General features: G+C 33.9%; 1 protein-coding gene and 1 pseudogene across 1 annotated transcript; both read left to right on the top strand.

Annotated features, from left to right (window-relative positions):
* Positions 1-1126: 1126 nt before the first annotated feature.
* On the top strand, positions 1127-26519 carry LOC128556102 (carboxypeptidase N subunit 2-like). The gene is made up of 2 exons (XM_053540007.1): positions 1127-1297; positions 25041-26519. The coding sequence occupies exon 2, from the start codon at positions 25101-25103 to the stop codon at positions 26517-26519; it is 1419 nt and encodes a 472-aa protein (XP_053395982.1). The 5' UTR covers positions 1127-1297; positions 25041-25100.
* Positions 9339-14158, top strand: LOC123552589 (toll-like receptor 4; annotated as a pseudogene).

The following is a 26519-nucleotide window of genomic DNA, read 5'->3' as shown; positions in this document are numbered from 1 at the left end:
CAAATTTGTATAAAATCTTTCTGTTTCGTTTTGTTTTCATTATCATACCAGGCTTTTATTTAGAAACGTACGTGTGTTTCTTTTGAAAATGGGACCACAAACACGTGTTAAGAAGTTAAAATATTGTAGATTTTCCTAAATACCATGTTCATCTGTAATACACTGAAGAGATATGAAAACGCAACAAACATATGCCTGAATACATTTTTACTACAAAAAGCATCACCTTTAAATGTTCAACACATACACAACTCGATGATCTATACCCATTGTGTTCAAATTTAATCAGCACAACAGACCGTAAAATTAACACAATGTGTATAGAATATCGAGACGTGTATATGTTGAACATTTCAAGGTGATGCTAGTTGAAGTACAAAATATAATCAGGCATATGTTTGTTGCGTTTTCATATCTTTTCAGTGTAGACTCTTAGCCTAAATTTATAGGATCAAGTGTCTGATATGTGTTGGTGTTTAATTACTCTTAAACTCCTTCTTGGAAGTCCTGATTCTAACTATATTTGTAATTTTTCATTACGAACTGTGTCCTGGTAATTTCAAGATAAAATTTAACCCTCTGAATATTCTTCCTGCATTAAAAAGTGCTTGAAAAGATGTTTGTTTTCGACAAAATAAGCTATCCTACTACTCAGGACTCATGAAATAAAAAAAATGACAATCTTTATCATAAATCCTTCAAAAATGGATAATATATTCTACTATGAAATCAAAAATGTGATACGTTTCTAGAACTGCCTTTCGACATATTGTAACATAAGCAACATATAATATCAAACATCAAATATTAAACTATAAACAAATATTCATATACTGTTATCATCAGTTGTTTTCAAAAAAAACAACAACAAACAAACAAGATCTTTTATTTGGCCTTTAACATACACTCTATTTTGTATATACTATTACCTCCACTATCTCTGAGCTTAATCACGGTTCAGTTCAGTTAATATAATTAAGTTTTCTATGCGACAGTCAAATTTATCACTGAGTCATATATCGAACAACAATTTAAGTTTGCTATATCGTTTTCCTCTAAAACTCTAAGTTTTATATTTCCCCATTTGGTACCCCTTCGTTACTGACTGTAAATTTCGCCAGTTCTATTTTTAGACACCGACGTGTTGTGGTCGGTATCCTCGCTGCGTTTTTGTTTTCTATTTATTTGTGGATATATTTCAGATTTGTGTGACAGAATTTATTGTTTGTGACATCGTATCACTTCTGCTGCCTTGGAGTTTTAAACATTTCCTTTAGGGCCGTCTCCTTACTTTTAGGTAAGTTACTGTATTTTCACTTTCAGTAAATGAGTAATACATGTATTGGTAGCACGTGGGGGACGTTAATGCATATCTGAACTAACTTAATCTTATGCTAAATATAAAATTATCATCTTTGTTTAAGTAAAAATCTGAACAGTTTTCAGCCCTGACCGTGGATCGAACTCCCATCCCATCACATCCTAGGTAGAAATTATACAAAAGTCGGATAACTCAGGTGGGTAATAGCAGACATATCTGGTTCTGTCTCAATATGGTCAAATACCACCAATTCCAAAAAGAAAAGTGAGAACAAATCAGGTCAAAAAATACCAATTCTCAAAATTAGCAACCTGTTGCATATTAACTTGCTATTGTATTTTATTCTTTCAAAATATAAAAGAAAGATCACCTTTACAATATTGTAACGTGTAATGCTTGAAAATATTAAATGGTCGAATCCTATTCTTATTTCCTTTTATCTTGATCGTTAGCAATAGTTCGTTCAGATATTTTTATCATAGTCGATCTTTGCCCAGAATTCAAATACTTTTACAAAGAAAAACATTCAGATTTTCTTCAAGTTATGTTTCAAATAAAAATAAATAGTAAAACTATTTCATGTTAATTTTGAAATTATTCTATTTTTATGAAAGCCATATCAGTATTATGACATAAAAGCTTGATAATATGTGTAAGAAATTTATTTTATTTCAATTAACTGAAACGTTTAACAAATACAATGTTCATGTTTCAATAAACAAGCGCCGTTTGTGAAATATATATGTTTTTATGGCTTACCTGTGTAGTTGTCAGTTTCAAGTATTCTGTGAATTTGACCTTTGTTTCTAAGATGCATGCAACAATATAACATAACACGACCGGAGACAAACTATGAAATTGGATCAAGCGTTGTCTGGCGTAGCTATTGAAACCGTTTTAATCTGTGACCCTTGTTGTTTGATCTAGTTACCACAAAAATATCTATAGGCCATTGTTTCGTAGTCTGAGGCCTAAGGGACCATTTCTTATAGAACGAAAACAATTTTTCTGTCTGTGTCGAGGTTACTGTATTCTTGAAATATGGCTTTCTGACATATTTAACAGGGATCATATACGGTTCCCATGCAATCATCCCATGACGTTGGATGGTGCTAGGCCTAATCCTTCTGTAGTCATTGATTAGAATTCTTTTTGGGTGTCCATTACCTTGACTTTTGACCTACTCACCTTAACGTCAAAAAGAGTCACCTACTAACTACAAAACATTATCCTATGTACATTGTAGTTTTAATAATGTAGGCAGGAGCGTTCTCAGTCTCCATGTCATTGTTAGCTTGACCTATGACCTACTCTTCCTCAGGGTAATAAGACTCTTCTGCCGGCCGAAGACAGTCATCCTGTTTACATGTTTATTTACACCTTTAGTTATTGATCGGAAATCATTTTCAATATGAAAAACAAAGACAAATATCAAACAGGGAACGCCACGTACCAAAATCGCAGCCTCCCCAAAACGAAACCTACAGCACGCAAACGTGCACACCACAAACACACACACGCAAAGCCAACACACGAGGACAAAACGAACAAACAAAGGAACACAGTGGGGCACCGCCTTGGAACGGTCAGTGGTAAAAACACCACTGGGGAGCTTAAACCGGTTTAAGTGCGCACCCAACTTCACTCTTACCCCCACCATGTTCCAAAGACACGGGACAGTGTAAATAAAAGTAATTCCCTCCAGGTGAATCTCTAACACACGTAATGGAAACAAAAAGGCATGAAGGTCACTTTTCCATTGTACTTTGTATATGCTTCTGAAAATTTCTCTTATTCCGTTTGTTTTTAAATTGGACACACGGATAACGAAGATTACAGAATTTACTAGTTATGCAGTTTACCACAAACTGTAGATTACATGTAATAAGTTGTACTTTCGTTACTCTATAATTAATTATGAAACCATAATATAGGAAATTTCGACTCATTCCCAAGGCGCCAATATAGATTAAGATTTTACAAAGAATATATTCACAAGGCGCCAATATAGATTAAGATTTTACAAAGAATATATTCACAAGGCGCCAATACAGACTAAGATTTTACTGAGAATATTTTCACAAGGCTCCAATACAGATTAAGATTTTACTGAGAATATATTCACAAGGCGCCAATACAGATTAAGATTTTACTAAGAATATGAAACACAACTGAGCTACATGACAAATGCTTTTTATATGACGGCCTAGATTTGCAGATACAATAAAGGTATGAGAGCAAAACAACAATCTTTTTAATCTGTGAAGTATTAGCAAACATCATTTTCAATTTCAGATAAGGATGAAAAATAACATGGACAATTAAACCGCTGTAGTGGCAGAATCAAAATGATGAGAAAAGGAATATCGACTTTTCTCGTTCTTCTAGTGGTGTCTATAGTCAAAGAAAGCACCTCGACAGAGAGAAAGAGAGAATGCAAAGGACGAATCATGTATAATCAAAAGACTGTTGACTGCAGTCATCGAAACCTGTCATACATTCCAAAGACTGAAAACACGTTATGGACTTAATTTTTAGTTACAATGATTTAAGAAACATCTCATCTGAAACATTTGGAAATATAAGCGATCCGGACAGCCTGAATAGCATCGAACTTGATCATAACAATATTTAGAACATTTCCCGAAGGGCCCTTGATAAGTTTCAAAATTTGAAATACTTACATCTGTCATACAATCCAATATACTACAAAAATAGGTAACATCTTTTAGGTGATTTGTCTAACTTGAAATTTCTTTCACATCTTGTTATGAGTTCGATCGATACCATAACAATTAAAAACGATTTGTTTTCCTTGATGAGAACAAACAGGATAGAAACACTAGATGTTGCATTTTACAACATGAAAACAGTCTCAATGGACTCCCTTGAGAATTTTAACAGTTTGGCAGCTTTGTATTTAAACGATAATCAGATTGAGAATATAAAACTTTCTCAAAGTAAGCATTTAAAAAACTTATACCTTAACTACAATCACCTTAAGTCATTCCCAGACTTTTCAATCGATGGAAGTGAAAACGATTGCTACTTCCCTAACCTTGAGATTCTCGCTGTTGTAAGTAATGATATTAACGAAATTTTTTTCGAAATTTTAAATGTTTATTGAAATTGAAATCACTTGAACTTGATCAAAACCCCATAAAAGTATTACCAAACAAACTTTTGTCAAAATTACCAAACCTTGAAATACCGCAGCTTAGGTTTCTACGCGGAAACAGTCTGACAGTCGAGCGATTGGCTTTCAAATCAACATCACTCATAAAGTTACAGCTAGAATTTAACAGACCTGCGACAGAAGTGTTTCAATCTTTCACTGACACGTTCAGATTTTTGCCAAATTTTAAAAAGTTTAGGTTTGGGGTTTATGAGTATGCTACTATTGACTAACCAGCAATACTCAGTATTATTTTCACCACTCGCTAATATCAGTTCGTTTAAGTGTTTTGCATGTCAGATTCCGCAGGATCCAAAAATTATCTTGAATCATATGAGAAATATTATTAAATTCAATCTTCTGTCGAATCGAATTACAACGTTAAGTGATGAAACATTTAAGAACAATAAGCACTTGAGGTATCTCAGTTTAAGATATAACGACATTGCACATGTACAAGAGTCGGTCCTACCAATGTCACTTCTCAATAACTTACATTCACTAGATCTCAGTCAAAATCCTTTCGTATGTGACTGTAAACTGGAATGGCTCATCAACTGGATGTGGACAAAGCAAGATGAGAAAAAGAAAGTGATTTCAAGATATCCACAGGACTATGTTTGTTCACCTCCAATCCAAAAGTCTACAATGCAGCTGTCTGATACATCTTTCACGTACAAAGAATGTCATCCATGGAGTCCTTGGATATGGGTTGCAATTATTGCCTCCCCATGTGTTTTTTTATAGGTATTACCGTACTTATACTTTATAGAAATAGACAATCTGACTTATAAACGAAGATCTGAGAATGACCAATTCACATTCGTCTTCTGTATATTTTGGATTTCCGATATTGCTATTTTTATTTTCCCAAAATCTATTTTTATTTGAACCAATCAGATGACTTGTTTCAACAAGCATTTAGCTGAACCATCATATACATAACGTCGAATGTCAAAGGGTGAAAAAATGTGCAGTCAGTCCTGGGCTCGAACCTGGGACCTCTCGCTTACAGGTCAAGTGCCCTACCGTCTGAGCTAACCGGCTGTCTGACACCTTACGTGACCAAGTCCGTACCATGACATATTATTTCTCTCAAAGGGCGTAGTCGCGATGTGGTCGTCATAAAAATTGTAAATATGAAAAAACCAGGCTAAATATAGATTTTATAAACTTCTACTTTCACATACAAAATGTTGTAAGTAAGGCTCTGCTTGGCTAGCGGAAGAGTCGTCAGAACGAGGCTATCAATAGCACGTCTTCAGATCCAATCTGCGTAGCGTTAATTGGAGATGTACTTTAGTCAGATTGTAGAAATAGATTGAATATCAGACATTACATCTTTGTTAAGAAAGAGAAGGAATTATCAAGTTCTTGACGGACAGAACTTTGTGTATGATGCCTTCGTTGGATACGAAGCTGGGGACTCCGCATTGGTACGTCGCATTGCTACCTGATGAAGTTGGGTTGAAATTGTGTATTCATGAACGGGACTTTCAACCGGGCGCTTTTATAAATGACAATATTGTATCCAATATAGAGAAGAGTGAAATTATTCTTGTTCTAATTAATGAGTTTGCTCGTAGTGAATGGTGTATGTTTTAATTAAAAGTTGCACATTTGAAAATGATCAGAATGATCAAATGAAACGGTACTGATGATCATTCTTTTAGAGAAAATTGATGGAAGAAATATGAATCACTCCTTAAAAGATTTGTTTGATACGACGGCATACATAGAATGGACAGAGGATGTGGTAGGCCAAGAACTGTTCTGGACAAAACTGAAGAATGTTTTAATAAAGTAAATCAGGCAAACGATGACTGACATCACAATTAGATTTTTGGAAACATTCAGCGGAATAATTTCTTTGAAAATATCATTGAGTAGTCAGTTTCATACAACAAAAACATGTGTTATTGAAACTTTAGCTTCTTTCCTGAGAAAGATTTTCATAAATTATTGCAATTCCACTTTTTAAGTAGGAATATTGCAAAAGAACACTTTTATCTGAATCTGACAGAATTTTTAACGCATTTCATCGCACAGGATTTTCAGACATTCCGGAATCTTAGCGGTAACGCTTTACAAACACTCACAACAAAAGTTCAAGTTCATTTAGTGCTATGTGTGCACGTGTGTTTGTGTGTATGTGTTCTAGCAATATCTCTGTAGTTCGAGCAGATAACAAAGTGTTTTGATTATTTGACGCATTTCAATATACATGTTCTTGCTGTATGATCGTTGCGTTATTATACTGAAAACATAGATATATATCACGGGGGAGGAACTGTTACACGAGACTCGGTTGTGGAGGGTATCATGTTACAGATTTAGGATGCTAGTGTTACAGTATTCCTGGATAACGTTACAGCATTCGGAGGACAATAATCACTGGCGGTGTTTTGTTTGCCAAAGAAATGGTAAAGATCTATCCCTTTTTTGCAAAAATGAAAATTGTATTTCTAGATCAATGGCATGTACGTCAGTTGAGACATAGCTTAACATGAGAAACACAGTATATTGATGTCTGTCAAGCGTTTTATGACAAAATTCGAAATTTAGATAGAAAATTATCAAAAAGAACTTGAATAAAAGATATTTCAACCATATTTTATGCTCATTTGCATCGATTAAAACCCTCTTCAGGCATGCACTTAAAATACGAGGTAGAAAAATTACTGTGGGTCTAATTTTTCGTGGTTTTATATAATGTTGCAGTTTAGCAGGATATGTTACAGTTGTAGGGTGCTACTTCTGAATGTGTTACAGACTTAGGATGATACTTTTTTTCTTCTCTTTTATTAGATGTAAATACTGTCACACAACATTTATTTCGTCATTTGAAGCAGTCAGGCATGTACTAGAGAGGCATTGCTGTAACAACGTTTAAAAACACAGGAAATAAAAAAACTAGAACAATCAAGCTAACGGGAGAAGATGTCGGTTGTGATATGTTAAGAACCACATATGATGAACAGTTAAAAATAAAATTCAGATTCAAACAAAACAAACCGAAAGTCCAGTTAATAAAATCAAACGCCTTATTACACCAACTAAATATGTTCATAAACAGCTATTTCCAAACATTGATTCAAGCAATGAGGATCCTATATCAGAAGTTAATGAAGAAAAACCAAAGATTTCCACAGTTGATAATCCAAGTTATGCAGAGCAAATCTCCTATCTCTTTTCCATGCACATTGACTAATCTCTACATACATCGTTTGTTAAAATTTTTCATAACCTCAAAATAGATCAACGGATATATCGCGGATCGAAAATGTTCTAAGTGTTTCTTTATTTATATTCACATAGATTACTTCCGTTCAAATTTAAGAAGATGTTACTATGGTTATCAGGTAACTCCATATTTTTTAACAATCCGAATTTAATGTGCTCTAGCTCGGGTAAACACAAAGCCAGATGGTGGACATTACAGCCCTGAGACATGCTTTCGAATGGCGCACAGTCCTGTAAAGCCCTTGACACCGGCATACATACAAAGACCAAGACGCGTATGTTTTTAGATGAAAATCCTGAAACATTTAGACTTTTTAACTATGAGTTGCGTTTAACATCCTCTGTTAAATGATTTAGTCTCCTTGCTGTGACCAAATAGATTCAATGCTTCACATTAGCCAATCTAACTGTGCATGCTTGCCTGATTTTCATTACGCTGATGCATATCTGCGTGTAGGCGGTTACGCGCCTGCAAGCAGACGGTGATTCGGTTGTTGTTCCAACAGAAAATACGTATACATGTTTTCACAAAAAAAGTAACTTTTGTTATTTGAAATAAAGTTTTTTCTGCAGAAAAGCCAACTAATTTCTTAAGTTCTCCATTACCGATTCCGAGAGGATATTTTCTTTTAAGCATAAAAGTAATTGAAATCGTTGTTTAAGACACGCATTGCCAAGCTCTTCTGAAGCTAGGACATATCGATTGCTTGGTAGCCCAAACAGGTACTATTTATAAAGGATCAGCTGATTAAAGTGCCAACAACGATTCAATGCGTATCGGTGATTATGGTATCATATACATTGGAAATAGAACAGCAGCTTTCCGTTGAAAATGTTTTTATCATTTTAGTATATAAAGATGTTGATTTAGAATTTCAAAATTCAATAAAAATGCACTTTGTATAACATATATGTTATATCTTACAAAAAAAACGCATAATTTATGATGTTTAAATTTTATTTACTATTCTGGTATAGTATATTGTCTATATGTATTCCAAAACGTATCATCCTAAATCTGTAACACATCCAGAAGTAGTACCCACCAACTGTAACATATCCAGCTAAACTGTAACATTTTATAAAATCACGAACAATAATTATTAGACCCACAGTAATTTTTCTACCCCGTATTATTAGTGCATGCCTGAGGGTTTTTATCGATGCAAAGGAGCATAAGATATAATTGAAATATCTTTTAATCAATCTATTTTTGATAATTTTCTATCAAAATTTCGAATTTAGTCATAAAACGCTTGATAGACATCAATAAACTGTGTTTCGCATGTCAAGCCATGTCTTAAATGACGAACATACCATTGATCTAGAAATACAATTTTTATTTTTGCAAAAAAGAGATAGATTTCTAAATCTTTTTCATTTCTTTGGCAAACACAAGATAGCCAGCGATTATTATCCCCGAATGCTGTAACGTTATCCAGGATTACTGTAACAACAGCATCCTAAATCTGTAACATGATCTCCTCCACAACCGATTCTTGTGTAACAGTTCCTCCCCCGTGTATATTGTGCTTACAAAATATTTTGTGTTAATTGCGCTCTTTGTATATATATATAAGCTAATTTGTATGCCCCCCAGATAAAATAATGACTTTTATCTAAACGAGAAAACGATAGACAGAACCAAACAAAATGGAATTTAGAGAGGGGGATCTGAGGTTATCACAAACTTCCAAAAGACACAAGTGAAGAGCAGGCACCATATCAAAGAAGTGATTAAACAAAACCCAGAAACATTAAACAGCACACTAACACAACATAAATGTCATGTTGACTGATCTGAAGAGATCGAGATCAAAAGAGTTTCATGACTTTTCCCCAATGGGTTATTTCCTTTTTATTTATTTACAATAGACAAAGAACTACAAAGTGGAATATTCTTCCGTGACAAAAATGCTTTAGTTTCCTGACTGGTCATAACTTTCTCAATAAAAGTCGCTTTATGGTTAAACTCAAGTAAATGCATTTAGGCAAAAAATAATCAAAATATACTCAAAAGTAATAATATTAGTGATAATAATAGTATTGGCATATTATTTCTGTGATGTGAATAAAAAAAAGGTAATATGTCTTTTCTTTAATTTTAGAGACAGTTTTCTTTAGTCTGGCTGCAATATTCAATGTAATTTTAACATAAAAGCATTCTAAGTTCCTTGTTTTAAATGACATAATTAATATTTGCAACACATTGTGAAATATATTTGCGGTTATTATTTATATATAGTTGAGTTAGTTCTGCATGATATAGAATCAGAACAACTAAAATATGTATTTGTGCTCATAATATTGAAAAAGACAATACGGGTAACTGTAGAAAATATTTTTTTTATAAATATATCATCATATAGAATCGTCTATTACAGAATAACAAATAAAAGGTATGTCCAAACTCTAATCAATCTGAGTTTATTGGTTACGTTTTAAAGGTATCTTTATGTAACTGTCAATCGTGGCCGCTAGTTTGGTCTTGGGAATCTAGTGCCACTAGTAATATACACCTCATATTAAATTTGACCCAGCTTAAAGTAGGGTAGGAGACCACCAGTTAATGTTTCTTGTAAAATAGGTTACTTCTGAAATTTAAAACAAAAGTCATACTGGAAAAGCCACATTCAAAGAATGCATTTGAACTACTAGGAAATAGTTTTAAAGAATGCTTTGTATTTGTAGGTAAAACAGTGGCACCTGTGATGAATTTTGTCAAAACGATTCGGCTTGCACAAAATTTGTAGTGAACTACTAGCCAAGTATCTAACCTCTTATAAACTTTAGGAGAAAATAGTTTAAAAACATTAACACAAACCGGCAAACAAATTGCTGAATACGAGGTAATGAAATGTGCAACAGCATCCCAGAAAAGATAGCAACAATGAATCCATTGTATAGCCAACACACGGCAATTTAACCTTTACCCTGCCAAATTTCTATAATGGACTGGTCCATGATTCAATTTTGGCAGTACCATTTATCATTCGACGGGGTGTTTACTGAAAGTTTACTGACTGAATAGCGAACAGTGCAGACCAAGATCAGCCTGCACGGTCCCAAAGGCAGAATCATTTGCCGCCAGTAGGCTAAAGATTAACAGTGCTGTTTTGATAGTTATTATGCTTCCATAAGAAGATCATTTAGAAGAATATAATTCAACCATACAAAATAATAGCAGACATGGTTTTTAAGTCTTCATTATCTCTCATAATCTGAGACTGTTATAATTTTGCTTCCAAGGGGTACATACTTATACATATCATTTTCTTTTGGTGAATAGAGATTCCAGTATGTAAAAAGACTGCCTCCTGTGGCAACCCTAAATTTGGTCCAATGAACACAGCTAAACGACCAGTTGTCAACGCTTCATGTGAAATATCGCATATCTAAGCCTAGTACTTTAACTCTGGCGGTCCCTAATTGCAGTCAAACCGTTTACATAAACAAGACAGTGGTCCATGCAAAGGATTCTGACCATCAAGGTTGATGGACATCCATCAAGCGGTTCATGAAAAGTAAATAAATGTACTATGTGGACGCCAGAAAACGGCTATTCATCTTAAACTAAAATCTCATCCCGAATCCTTCGTTCATTTGAGCTTGCAAAAAGGTAAATTCAAACATAACTCAATCCAGAAGTCGTGGATTCGAGCCCCGCTGGGGTCACGACCATGACTTCTCATATGACACCAGTACTGGCTTTTCCAGGAAGCGGACTCGAGAGTGGTTCCAATAAGCTTAAAGCTTTCATCACAATCGAGCTAAAACAAACTAGTATAAACTAAACATACATTACTCTCAATTTCAGATAAACGTAGGAAATCCCTGTTTCGAGGAAGGTGGCTGAATCAAAATGAAATCAGAAGAAACATCGATATTTCTTCTACTTCTAGTGATGTTTACAGCCACAGAAAGCTCATCGATAGAGAGAAAGAAACCGTGCAAAGTACAAATGATTCATAATCAGAAGGCTCTTAACTGCAGTCATCAAAACCTGACATATATTCCAAAGACTGAAAATAATGTTACGTACTTGATATTTAGTTACAATGATATAAGAAACATCTCAACTGCAAAATTTGAAAATGTAAGCGATCCAGACAGTCTGACAGACCTTTTCCTTGATCATAACAATATTAAGAACATTTCAAAAACGGCTCTAGGCGCGTTTCAAAATTTGAAATACCTATATCTGTCATACAATCCGATATACTACGAAAATATGAAAAATCTGTTAGGTGATTTGTCTAAATTGAAGTTTCTTTCTCATATTGGTATGAGTGGAATTGCTACCATTACAATTCAAAGAGACTTGTTTTCTTTGATGAAAGACAACCGAATAACATTACTAGAAATCCGATTTTACAACATGAGAACGCTTTTAATGGACGCTTTCTGGACATTAAATAGTTTGGAAGTTTTGTTTTTAAGTGACAATCATCTTGAAAATATAAAACTTTCTAAAAATAAACATTTGCATCATTTATACCTTGGTAACAATAAGATCAAGTCATTCCCAGACTTTTCAATAGATGGAAGTGAAAAAGAGTGCTACTTTCCAAACCTTGAGTTTCTCTCTGTTAGAAGAAATGATATAACAGAAATTGGTTTCGAAAGTTTTAAATGTTTATTGAGATTGAAAACACTTCAACTCGATCAAAATCCCATAAAAGTATTACAAAATAACTTCTTGCTGAAACTACCAAAACTTGAATTACTGACGCTTCAGTATTTGCACGCAGACAGCGGTCTGACAGTCGAGCCATTAGCTTTTAAATCATCATCACTTAGATATTTAGAATTCGTGTACAATAGACCTGCCAAAGATCTGTTCCTATCCTTCAATGACACGTTTAAATTTGTGCCAAATTTGACAAATTTATCGTTAGGGCTGATCAGTTTACTACAATTAACTGACCAGCAATACTCGGGATTATTTTCACCACTCGCTAACTTAAGTTCGTTTGCATGTTTTGGATGTGAGATTTCGCAAGATCCGAAAGTCATCTTAACTCATTTGAAACATGTAGTTTATTTAAGTCTTCATTCAAGTCAAGTAACGGGGTTAACTGATGAAACATTCAAAGACAAGCATTTGAGATATCTCGATTTAAGATATAATGATATTGCGCATATACAAGAGTCGGCACTACCAATTTCACTTCTAAATAATTTACATTCACTAGATCTTAGCAAAAATCCTTTCGTATGTGACTGTAACCTGGAATGGCTAATAAACTGGATAAAAACAAAGCAAGACAAGATAGTGATTCGAAGGTAACCACAACAATACATATGTTCTCTTCCAAAAGAAAGGTCTAAACAGCGGCTTTCTGAAACATCTTTCACATACAAAGAATGTCACCCATGGGGTCCTTGGATCTGGGTCGCTATTATTGCCTCGCCTTGTCTTATTGTTATAGGTATTACCGTACTTATACTGTATAGAAACAGATGGAATATCAAACATTACATCTATTTATTAAGAAAGAGAAGGACTTATCAAATTATAAATGGACATAACTTTGTGTACGATGCCTTCGTTGGATACGAGGCAACAGATTCGGTGTGGGTACGTCGCAGACTGCTACCTGTCCTTGAAGAAGAAGTTGGTTTGAAATTGTGTATTCATGAAAGGGACTTTCAACCGGGCGCTTTCATAAACGATAATATTGTCACAAATATGGACAAAAGTGCAAAAGTCGTTCTTGTTCTAACCAATGCATTTGCTCGTAGTGAATGGTGTATGTTTGAACTGAAAGTTGCACATTCGAAACTGATTAAAGATGAAACAGAACTGGTGATCATTCTTTTAGAGAAAGTTGATGGAAGAAATATGAATCACTCCTTAAAAGTTCTTTTTGATACGACGACATACATAGAATGGACAGAGGATGTGGTAGGCCAGGAACTGTTCTGGACAAAATTAAAAAATGTTTTGAAAAAGTAAATACCACTTATACTGACTGACATTTTTCCTGTTGTATATGCAAACTTTAGCTGTATATATTTTGCTTTGGAAATAAACCAAGAGTATACATTCCATCATAATATTATGTCAATGGAAACTGTACTGATCAAATGTAGATTTCATACCATGAAGAATGTTGAAAAGCTAATCTACACTTCTTATTAATTAAAACCATTGCATTTATTTTTACTTTTTGAGATTTAGGGAATTAAGCAGTTATTCTTCACACACAAAATCTAAACAGGAACGATGTCAACGTTGACAGAATAAGTCAGTCAATAACAGGGTCATAACTCATAGGACACAAATGTCCCCACAGTATGCACATGTCCGGTTCATATTGGTTTCATTTCAACTGGATGGAAATTGAAGGTGTTGAGTACAGAACGGGCTTATGGATTGATAGTTCAAACATATACTCGGCCTGGGTTTTAAGCACCGGGGACATAAACAGTACTTTCGGAGTGTTCGTATGTCTTTCAGATAATGTACATACAGAATGTTAAAAAGAGAGATTCTATGTAGTTTCAATATGGCATATATGTTATTTTCATTTCTGTAAATATCACTGGTTATGATCTTGGTACGTGTTACATGTCATCGGTCTAAGAAGTGAATATAAGGCTTTTTGAGTCTTGTCAAGAATTGTTTACATTTTGCACGGAATCTGTCAGTTTTAAGCATAACTCGCTGATGTACATTACTCGTAGGGAGGAGGTATTCGTCGATCAGTGACGGTCAGTGATATTGATGACGTAATATATCAAATATTCGATGTTCCTGTAAAATTTTGTCGTAAAATTGGGTACAATTAGTTTATTTGTATAAAAGGTTAGTCGTTTAATACGACTATAGTGTGAAAATGACCAATGAAGAAACACAGTAATTCCCTCAGTAGTGTAAACTCCAGCAGGTGCCCAAATGACTGAAATAGTTAACACAGCATAACAATATTTTTTCATGTATTGTGCTTTAGTTCTTGAGTGCGCTTATCAAATAGTTTTGTATACATTACAGTTGTCTTAACTGACGTGTGTTGAGAGTATGTCATAAAATAAGAATCAACCCGAATCTGCTATTATTTTGTTTTGGGTTGCGTTCTTTGCTTCCAAAGGACAGATTTTAATTCCAGTAATATTGTTATTTCTATTTAATCGTTGTATGTAGGATTCTGGTTTTATTAATTATTGAAAAACCTGGGTTTGGTTAAGGAATAGTTTGCTTTTTGTGAATAATTATCTTTGTGAATTTACTGATTTGTACGGTTTCAAGGACAACGACTTAGAAAGCATCTTATTATGCGACTTCAGTGCAAATTTCATGTTCATGGGGTTGATTTTCTCCACTCGAACCAAGTTGCTGTAAAAACAAATACATGCTCCTAAATGTATATTTTTACTTTGTGGTGGTATCTTATCTTCATTGTGTTGTAAATATGTGCCTTAACATTTATGCAAAGTTTGAGGACTTGAATTTTTTTAGTTTTTAATTAATTTTAAAAAATGTCCCTTTTCGTACATTTTGCTAGTCAATTTCTTCTATTTCTACAGCTGACCAAGGATGTTAGTTTTAGTAATATAAGTTCCGTCGATTTTTTATAGCCTTGTTCTCTTGCAATTCTTAGAAATGGCCATCAGATGTGAAGACCTGAATTTTGGCTGCCATATTGGATTTTTGGGGGACAGATTGATTGTATCATTTCTGTGTCATATCTTTGACACTTGAATTTAGTACTTTTAAATCGTTATTTGAAATCTAAAATTCACTGATTATCTGTAGTTTTTTTTCTCTTGTTCATGTTTATGTTTTTCGCTCTGATGACATTCATTCCACTTCTTGAATCTGTTAAGTTTGGGAAAATGTCATTAACCAATTAGATTGTACCTTTTTTGACAGATATAAATATGAGCTTTTCAGTTATTTCTTGCTCTGTTAGATTACGCTCTGAATTTAACACTTCTTGTTGGACTGGAAATCATTTGGAAATTTAGAACCATTTTTGGACCTTTTTACTTTATCTTTGTTTGTCAGAACTTTCGGAGTGTAATGCAAAACTTTATTTGCAAGAGAATATACCAAAATTTAGGTGAATTTTAATTATTTGTGATATCTTGTGGAGTTTTCTGAGTATTTTGACACATATTTTAAGTAAAGAAATTGCAGATTTTTGTGTATGTAATGTAAATGATATTTTGTGACTGTTATATTTTGGCATATTAGTATATCATAGTTATGACCATATGTTTTGTGTGAATGAATAAATATATACAGATGAACATACTCTCGTGTTTTCATTAAACATGTGTACATTTCTTCTCAGGGCAGTGCGATAACAATTAATATAATCTGAAAAGTAGATTCCTCGGAAGCATCGAGAACAAAGCAAACAGTGAAAATTGCAGACTCGGTTTGATTGAATTTGTTCATGAGCAGAAATGGAAAATGCAACACTGCCCAGACCCCATAGCAATCTTCAAATCTAAACGAGTTGAAATCAATGTTTTCGAAAGACCAGAAAATATAACAACACTGAGATGAAGTCGGGCGACTTTTTACGGCCTCCACATAGCACTTAACATCCGCTGTTGTGAAGTAAATATAATCTGTAAAGTAGATCGGCCGCCAAACAGCTCTTAACACCCGCTGTTGTGATAACATTTAAAAGGCTTTGAGATTACCTAGTAATTAGTTTTTTAAAGGAGTTCTGACTTTTCGTAGAAAACAATTGTCAGTTCACCCTGAACATTTAAACCCAGAATCAGGGTACAAAAAGACACCTGTGAGGAATTATGGTCCTTGTTGGAATAAGTTCCTGTTAAGCGCATGGTAAACTGTATTCGTCCCATAATACTGGGTAGAAACTGCGTTAAGTACAGTCAAATCTGTCTACAAGTCAAAATGTTTCCGCCTCCAAAAATATATATCAGATCAGTCATAATGAAAGTCCTTTTTTATTGTGAGCAATATTTTGTGAGCTAATGATCTCAAAACAATTCGGGTCATCTTCAGGTCATGGCAATCTAAATATATTAAATTATATCCTAAAAAATTTAATATCTATAGTGATATTGATGAGGTCATACACATCAAGCTGTTTTTACAATTTAATATTAAGAAAAAACATAATTCCACAAATCTCCGATAATCGTGGTAATCCTTCATCACCACCAAATTATAAAATTCTTGTCTCTAAGCCAAATGTACCACATGAAAGGCGAAAATTGTAGAAATAAAATGTAAACAAAAGGATCGTGTAAATTAGGTCACGGTCATCCGAAAGGGTCGTAACTTACGGTGTGTTACGAAGATGGCCGAAACTTGACACGTGACCCAAGATTTTTTCATATTTTTTTAAAAAATAATTAAATATATAAATATAATATAAATAGAATATTTTATATTTAAATAATTACACATCTACGAATAAAAAATCTGTATAGGATCGAAAACCTGTCACGTGACTTGCTCCATGTCCAACACCCGAAAAAAAATTAGCATACCAATAAACCCACCGCCTCCTGGCGGCGGGTAATAAAGACCACCCCTAGGAGAGCCAAAATATGGTCTTTATTGGGAGGTGGTCTTTATTTACAGGTTGAAATACTCTGTAATTAACAGAATTGCTCACAGAGTATATTCCTAGTAGACAAGTTTTGAGATCGTCTGAAAATTCTAAATGTCGTTATGTTGTTCCATACAACAAGTGCAAAACATTTAATGATAGAAGTTTCTGTACTATTGGTCCAAAACTTTGGAATGAACTGCCGTTATTACTACACAAAAATAAATCACTTGACACATTCAAAATTAAGAAATAATATATCTCATCCAGTGATTTGTTGTTGAATAAATCATTGTTAGGAGTTCAGATGCGAAGGAATTATATTACGAGGGCGCAGCCCGAGTGATATAATAATACGCATCTGAACGACATACAATGATTTATTCAAGAGCAAATCATTAAATGAGATATATTATTTCGATTCTAACACGTTACCAAAGATTTTTAAGTACATCCTTGACGACATTCATTAAATCTTTGCCCGTTTTCAATCGGTTTCTTTTCCAGCGCGCCGCTATGCCGTTTGACGCCATGACGTAATAATTGTGACGTCAGAACAGTGATTTGTTGTATAATAATTCACCGTTTTCTGTCTTCTTTGTTTAATAGGAAAATGAACCGGATTTTGTTAGAATAAATATTATGACACTGTATTTCAGAGATTTCGCGGCATTGTTTTAAATTTGTTTATCATGCAGATAGTTCTTAAATTATTGTAAAAGGTTTTACATTTCAACATTTATATCTCCAAGGTTTGTTTAATAAACGCACTTGCTGGTAATGCTCTTTGGGTAGGGAAGTGTGTAGCATTTCTTTCTTAAAAAGTATATGATGGCACCATTAACCGGGGGAGGGGTGGGGGTTGAACCTCTATATGCAACCTAAGCGTACCAGATGATTTAAGCACTGGTATTGGCAAAAAGGGTAAAATGACCTCAAGAGGAGGGGTGCGATCAGGACTGTTTATTACAATAAGGATGTTGTTATTATTATTATCATTATTAATATTGTTATAATAACTATTATTATCATTATTATGTACAACGCCATTGAATATATCATTGTATAAAAATAGGCGTTTAATAAAAATATTCAGTTTCAGTTTAAAATACACTGTAAATGTTAAAATGAGAAACAAAACATGTGGTCTTTAGAGCGAGGTGGTCTCTGTTCAGAGGTGGTCTTTAACACAGGTCTGACTGTATATGTAAGAGGATTCGCGGGTTATATGTATTGTCTTGCCGTTTTATTCAGTTACGAAAAGGAAATTGCTGCGGATGAATAAATGTCGAAATGTGAATCATAACATTTATTCTATTTCATTTTAGGCTAGCTGTATTTTCCTGCTAGGTTTATTTAGTGTTTAAAAACAATGTATACATTGTCATCAAAGTAAAGGATTCTTATGAATACATTTTAAAGTATAAAATGAGATGATAAAGATTAAGTAAATATATATAAAACTTAATGCAGCCTTCACTTCAGAATGTCAAATAAAGTGATAACAGCCAGGGCATTAATTAATAGTGACGAGATACAAACAACACAAAATGTACCCAGATATTATCCAAATAAATGTCAAAACCCTTTTAACAGAACCAGTTTACCTTTTTTAATTTAAGGAACCTATTTCATGCAATTACCAATATACCCTGCTGCCTATAACAAACTAAAACAGAGATTGATATTTGTCAATAACGACAGAAAAGGTAAGGATACTTTAGAAGGCCTTTATCTTGACCATTATCCATATATATTTAACTAAGATATAACCCTATGTATAGGCAAAAGGAAGGTAGTGATTCTCTAATGAGATGATTCCTGGAAGGAAAATTTCTCAAGCAACAGTGCACAGTTTATATATCAGATTTTACTAGACCGATTACCCGGATTTAAATCGGGTTATCACCTGACACACTTGATAGCATAGTTCAGTGTATGGTTGCTAGGTGATGTTGTCATTTTGATAGAGTTTGAACTTAAAGGATTTTTCTACATGTTTAACTCGTTCCCGTTTCCGTATGATAAAATTTATGAGGCACCCTTCAGTGGGTTGTCAACCTTTTAGTGAGGCATCATATTCTGGGCTTCTTGCAATAAGTATATCACACTTTCACTAACATACATTAAAAAAAAACTAACAGGAGGGCAATGATGGCTCTAGATTGCTCACCTGACATTCACAATTGGACTGAATAAGTTTGGAATGAGAGAGAATGCTGCAAAATTATTTTAAGATAGAATCCAGCTGTTCAGCGGAGAAGATGATATCATACGAATATCTGGCCATGTTTTAACGGGACAAAATGATTTATAGGAATTTAGTAGAGGATCATCCAAAGAACACAGCTATGATTTTTTAATCGAGATAGCAATTTAGAGGAGAAGATTTTTAAAGTTTTCCATATAAGCATATAGAGAATACAAGCCTCGCTCCTGACACCAATGTCTTTTCAGCAAATAAACATGGCTTGAAAAAATGGGTAGATGGTCAACAAATGAAAATTGCTGTGGAATTATTTTAAAATCAGGCTAAAGGTATAAGGTGAGGTGAGAGGACTTTCGAAGTTTTCACGTAGGGACAACTAGCCCCGTCTCTGACGGGCCATTTTTTACGAAACAAAATGATTTGAAGGAATTAGTAGCGGGTTACCAAAGGAAGATTGCTGTAAAACTGTTCTCATGTCGGATTTTCAAAGTTTTCCAAACAGATCTATAGGGAAATATAGTTCCATCTGGCGGACGCGAATTAAATATTTCTATGGAGTTTAGTAGCTGGAACATTGCTGTAAAACTGCAGCGATTTCAGAGAAGAAAAAGCAAGAAGGAAAGCTAGTCCCGCTCGCCTAGTGGCCATGTTTTTCTAATGAATCAGTATAATCAGGAATTAAGTCACCCAAAGTACGTTACTGTGAAATTATTTCAAAATCGGATCAGCGCTTTCTGAAGAGAAGATCTTCAAAGTTCTTTCGGTTTGGTTTTGATGGCAACCTATATGCTGAATTGGTCACCTAGATTAAACGACTTCTGAAAGGAGACCACATAAGTAACATTACTATGAAGTTAAGTTGAAACTGGCAGAGTGGCAGAGCGGTGTGGACGACAGACGGGCTACGGACACCCAACGATCCTAAGAGCTCACCATTAACACTTTGTCCTCAGGTGAGTTAGAAGGTGTAATGAGAATTTTACAGTCACTGAAATCATAAATCAAGATTTTTTTTCTTTGTCATATGATTAATTTGCTAAAACATATTTTTATGACATTTATATAAGACGGTTCCCATCATGTTGTATTGTGGCATCCACCTATCTCTATTAATTTCCCTTGCGCTGATAATCTCAATCTTTTAAATTAGTATAATTGCATTATCTAAATAAAACTTAAAACCGAACATTGAAAACAGTTTAATAAAAGAGCCCTTAAAAATTAAAGATTAGCTCAAATAATTCTTGAAACAATCTCAAATTCTTTGTTTGAAGCTGAGGAAAAATAGGAAAGTTTCATTTCATACAGACATAATAAAATTCCAATGGTTTTAATAAATGATTTATAATTGTTTTACTAATTTTGCTCAAAAATTACCATTAGGCATAAGTTTTCTATTATGAACCCTTCAGGCCACTTGATTTAATAGTTTGTTAAAAAGTTTATATAGATACGGTAGTAAAAAGGTAATACTACATTTAGAAAAATTCGGGCCCCCAGATTTTCCGTCATTTATCTTTTAACAAGCGCGTAAAATTTCGTATTTCACTATTCCTCAAACAGGCATTGGAATTCTCCTTTTACGAGCCTCTCGTTAAAATTTATTGCATGTAGAACTGTTATTGGCCAAACTTTTGACTCAATATATTCTGTGTTGTTTTTTAACCTGCACACTTGTATTTCAACAATGTCCAGTATTCTTTTGCATTTTTGGACATTAAATATTCTAACTGTTTAGTTGCTTACCCTCATAATTTATTTTCTTATTATTTTCTTATTTCGTTTCGGTGCATATATCTGCTCTATAGATATTCAAATTTGTATAAAATCTTTTTGTTCCGTTTTGTATTTCATTATCGTACCAGGCTTTTAATTTCTATCTGGCTTTGAGGAACGTGTATTTCTTTTGAAAATGGGACCACGAACATTTGTCAAGGAGTTAAAATATTGTAGATTTTCCTCAATACCATGTTCATCTGTAATAGACTTTTAGCCTAAATTTATAGGATCAAGTGTCTGATATGTGTTGGTGTTTAATTACTCTTAAACTCCTTCTTGGAAGTCCTGATTCTAACTATATTTGTAATTTTTCGTTACGAACTGTGCCCTGGTAATTTAAAGATAAAATTTAACCCTCTGAATATTCTTCCGGCATTAAATAACGGTTGAAAAGATATTTGTTTTCGACAAAATTAGCTACCCTACTACACAGGACTCAAATAAAGAAATAAAAAATGACAATTTTCATCATAAATCCTTCAAAATCTATAATATATTCTGCTATGAAATCAAAGATGTGATACTTTTCTAGAACCGCCTTTCGACACATTGTAACATAAGCAACATATGATATCAAACATCAAATATCAAACTATAAACAAATATTTATATAATGTTATCCTCAGTTGTTTTTTTTAAAAAAAACGATCTTTTATTTGGCCTTTAACATACACTCTGTATTGTATATAATATTACCTCCACTATCTCTGAGCTTAATCACGGTTCAGTTAATATAATTAAGTTTTCTATACGGCAGTCAAATTTATCACTGAGTCATATATCGAACAACAATTTAAATTTGCTATATCGTTTTCCTCTAAAACTACAAATATTTGATCTAGAAAAATGCAGTTCTAAGTTTTATATTTCCCCATTTGGTACCCCTTCGCTACTGACTGTAAATTTCGCTAGTTCTATTTTTAGACACCGACGTGTTGTGGTCGGTATCCTCGCTGTGGTTTTCTTTTCTATCTATTTGTGGATTTATTTCATATTTGTGTGACAGAATTTATCGTTTGTGACTTCGTAGGTTTTCTGCTGCCATGGAGTTTTAAACATTCTCCTTACTTTCAGGTAAGTTACTGTATTTTCTCTTTCAGTAAATGAGTAATGCATACATGCAATGTATTGGTAGCACGTGGAGATCGTTATTGCATATCTGAACTAACTTAATTTTATGCTACATATAAAATTATCATCTTTGTTTATTAAAAGTCTGAACAGTTTTCAGCCCTGACCGGAAATCGAACTCCATCCCTCTCACATCCTAGGCGGAAATTATACAAGCCGGATAACTCAGGTTGGTAATAGCAGAAATATCTGGTTCTGCTTGAAAATATTAAATGGTCGCACCCTATTTTTATTTCCTTTTATCTTGATTATTAGTAATAGTTCGCTCAGACATTTTTAACATAGTCGATCTTTGCCCAGAATTCAAAATACTTTTACAAAGACAAATATGTATGATTTTCTTCAAGTTATGTTTCAAATCAGAATAAATAGTAAAACTATTTCATGGTAATTTTGAAATTATTCTATTTTTATGAAAGCCATATCAGTGTTATGGCATAACAGCATGATAATATGTGTAAGAAATTTATTTTATTTCAATTAACTGAAACTTTTAACAAATACAATGTTCATGTTTCAATAAACAACCGCCGTTTGTGAAATACATATGCTTTTTTTGATGGCTTACCAAAAGTAGCTGGATGTGTAGTTGTCAGTTTCAAGTATTCTGTGAATTTGAGCTTTGATTCTAAGATGCATGCAACAATATAACAGAACACGACCGTAGACAATTATGCTATGAAATTGGATCAAGCGTTTCCTAGCGTAGCTATTGATTGAAACCGTTTTAATCTGTGACCGTTGACGTTTGATCTAGTTACCACAATAATATTTATAGGCCATTGTTTCGTAGTCTGAAGCCTAAGCTACCATTTCTTATACAGCGAAAACAATTTTTTCTGTGTCGAGGTTACTGTATTCTTGAAATATGGCTTTCTGACGTATTTAACAGGGATCATATACGGCTCCCATGCAATCATCCCATGACGTTGGATAGTGCTAGGCCTAATCCTTCTGTAGTCATTGATTAGAATTCTTTTTGGATCTCCATTACCTTGACTTTTGGCCTACTCACCTTAACGTCAAAAAGAGTCACCTACTAACTACAAAATATTATCCTATATACCATATGTACTTTGTAGTTTCAATTCTGAAGGTATAATCGTTTCTGTCTCCATGTCACTGTTAACTTGACCTATGACCTAAACTTCCTCAAGATATAAGATTCATCTGCTGACCGAAGACAGTCTTCCTATTTGCAAGTTTATTTAACATTCTTCAGTTATTCATCGGAAATCATTTTCGATATTAAGGTCACTTTTCCATTGTACTTTGATATATTATGCTTCTGAAAATGTCTCTTCTTCCGTATTTATTTTTGAATTGGACACCCGGATAACAAAGATTACATAATTTACTTGTTGTTTAAGAAATAATAAGTTCCCAAACGTGGTTTATCGTAGAATAACCCGAGTTTTGAGTTCTTATGCGTAAGAATAGATCACGAAGGTCGTAGGCCTGAGTGATATATTGTTTCGCATAATTTTGTTTTTCGCATAAGAACAAAAATTCGGGTTATTCTACAATAAATCACACTTGGGAACTTATTATTTCGATTCTAACACGACATAATAGTATCAACAGTGTTAGAAAAAAATGGTAACTACTTTTTGCGACCGTACTACGCACCTGGATCGGGAGTTGTTTATTGCAGAATAACCCGAGATTGATTTTGCTCTACATGTATGTAGGTTATTTGCTGGTCTTGTTAGAATATGTAGTTTACTACAAATTGTAGGTTACATGTATGTATTAAGTTGTACTTCCGTTACTCTGTGCTTAATTATGAAACCATAATATAGGAATTTTCGACACATTCACAAGGCGCCAATATAGATTAAGATTTTAAAAAGGCGCCAATACAGACTATAATTTTTACTGAGGATATATTCACAAGGCGCTATCACAGACTAAGATTTTACTGAGGATATATTCACAAGGCGCTATCACAGACTAAGATTTTACTGAGAATATATACACAAGGCGCCAGTACAGACTAAGATTTTACTGAGGATATATTCACAAGGCGCTAATACAGACTAAGATTTTACTGAGGATATATTCACAAGGCGCTAATACAGACTAAGATTTTACTGAGGATATATTCACAAGGCGCTAATACAGACTAACATTTTACTGAGGATAATACTCACAAGGCGCTAATACATACTAAGATTTTACTGAGGATGTATTCACAAGGCGCTAATACAAATTAAGATTTTACTGAGAATAGGAAACACAACTGAGTTACATGAAAAAGGCAAGTCCGCCCGCTTAGCTCAGTAGGTAGGGCGTTGGTTTACGGATCGTGGGGTTCGATCCTCGGGCGCGGCGTATGTTCTCCGTGACTATTTGATAAATGTCTGAAATCATTAGTCCTACACCTCTTCATGTGGGGAAGTTGGCAGTTACTTGTGGACACCAGGTTTATAGTGGTACAGAATCCAGGAACACTGGTAAGGTTAACTGTCTGTCGTCACATGACTGAAATACTGTTGAAAAACGGTGTTAACCCTAAAACAAACATGACAAATGCGTTTTATATGATGGCATAGCTTTGCAGATAGAATTAAGGTATGAAAGCAAAACAACATTCTCTTTAATGTGTTAAGTATATTCAAACATCATTTTCAATTTCAGATAATGATGAAAAATAACTGATTACCTGGGCAGTTAAACTGCTGTAGTGGCAGAAACAAAATGATGAGAGAAGGAGCATCGACTTTTCTTGTTCTGCTAGTGGTATCTATAGTCAAAGAAAGCACCTCGACAGAGAGAAAGCAAGAATGCAAAGGACGAATTATTCATAATCAAAAGACCATTGACTGTAGTCATCGAAACCTGTCATATATTCCAAAGACTGAAAAACACGTTATGGACTTGATTTTAAGCTACAATGATTTAAGAAACATCTCATCTGAAACATTTGGAAATGTAAGCGATCCGGACAGTCTGATTAGCCTCGAACTTGATCATAACAATATTCAGAACGTTTCTCTAAGGGCCTTTGATAACTTTCAAAATTTGAAATACTTACATCTGTCATACAATCCAATATACTACGGAAATATGAAAAATCTGTTAGGTGATTTGTCTAACTTGAAATTTCTTTCACATCTTGTTATGAGTGGGATTGGTACCATAACAATTCAAAAAGATTTGTTTTGCTTGATGAGAACAAACAGGATAGAAACACTAGATGTTGCATTTTACAACATGAAAACAGTCTCTATGGACTCCTTCGAGAATTTCAACAGTTTGACAGCTTTGTATTTAAACGACAATCATATTGAAAATATAAAACTTTCTCAAAGTAAGCATTTAAAAAACTTATACCTTAACTACAATCAGCTTAAGTCATTCCCAGACTTTTCTATCGATGGAAGTGAAAAGGATTGCTACTTCCCTAACCTTAAGACTCTCGCTGTTGTAAGTAATGATATTAAAGAAATTGGTTTCGACAATTTTAAATGTTTATTGAAATTGAAATCACTTGAACTTGATCAAAACCCCATAAAAGTATTACCAAACAACCTCTTGTCAAAATTACCAAACCTTGAATCACTGCAGCTTAGGTTTCTACGCGGAAACAGTCTGACAGTCAAGCGATTGGCTTTCAAATCAGCATCACTCATAAAATTACAACTAGAATTTAACAGACCTGCGACAGAAGTGTTTGAATCTTTCACTGACACGTTTAGATTTTTGCCAAATTTGAAAAGTTTAGGTTTGGGGTTTATGAGTATGCTACTATTAACTAACCAGCAATACTCAGCATTATTTTCACCACTCGCTAACATCAGTTCGTTTAAGTGTTTTGCATGTCAGATTTCGCAGGATCCAAAAATCATCTTGAATCATATGAGAAATATTATTAAATTCAATCTTCAGTCGAATCGAATTACAACATTAAGTGATGAAACATTTAAGAACAATAAGCACTTGCGGTATCTCAGTTTAAGATATAACGACATTGCACATGTACAAGAGTCGGTCCTACCAATGTCACTTCTCAATAACTTACATTCACTAGATCTCAGTCAAAATCCTTTCGTTTGTAACTGTAACCTGGAATGGCTCATCAACTGGATGAGAACAAAGCAAGGTGATCTAACATGA

The sequence above is a fragment of the Mercenaria mercenaria genome, chromosome 4 (assembly GCF_021730395.1).
Source record: "Mercenaria mercenaria strain notata chromosome 4, MADL_Memer_1, whole genome shotgun sequence".
NCBI classification, from domain to species: domain Eukaryota; kingdom Metazoa; phylum Mollusca; class Bivalvia; order Venerida; family Veneridae; genus Mercenaria; species Mercenaria mercenaria.
Note: the sequence above shows the minus strand (reverse complement) of the source record. Positions and strands in the feature narration are given on the sequence as shown.

Coding starts and splice junctions, on each gene's coding strand:
- LOC128556102 (XM_053540007.1), top strand. CDS start 25,101: ATGATGAGAGAAGGAGCATCGACTTTTCTTGTTCTGCTAGTGGTATCT.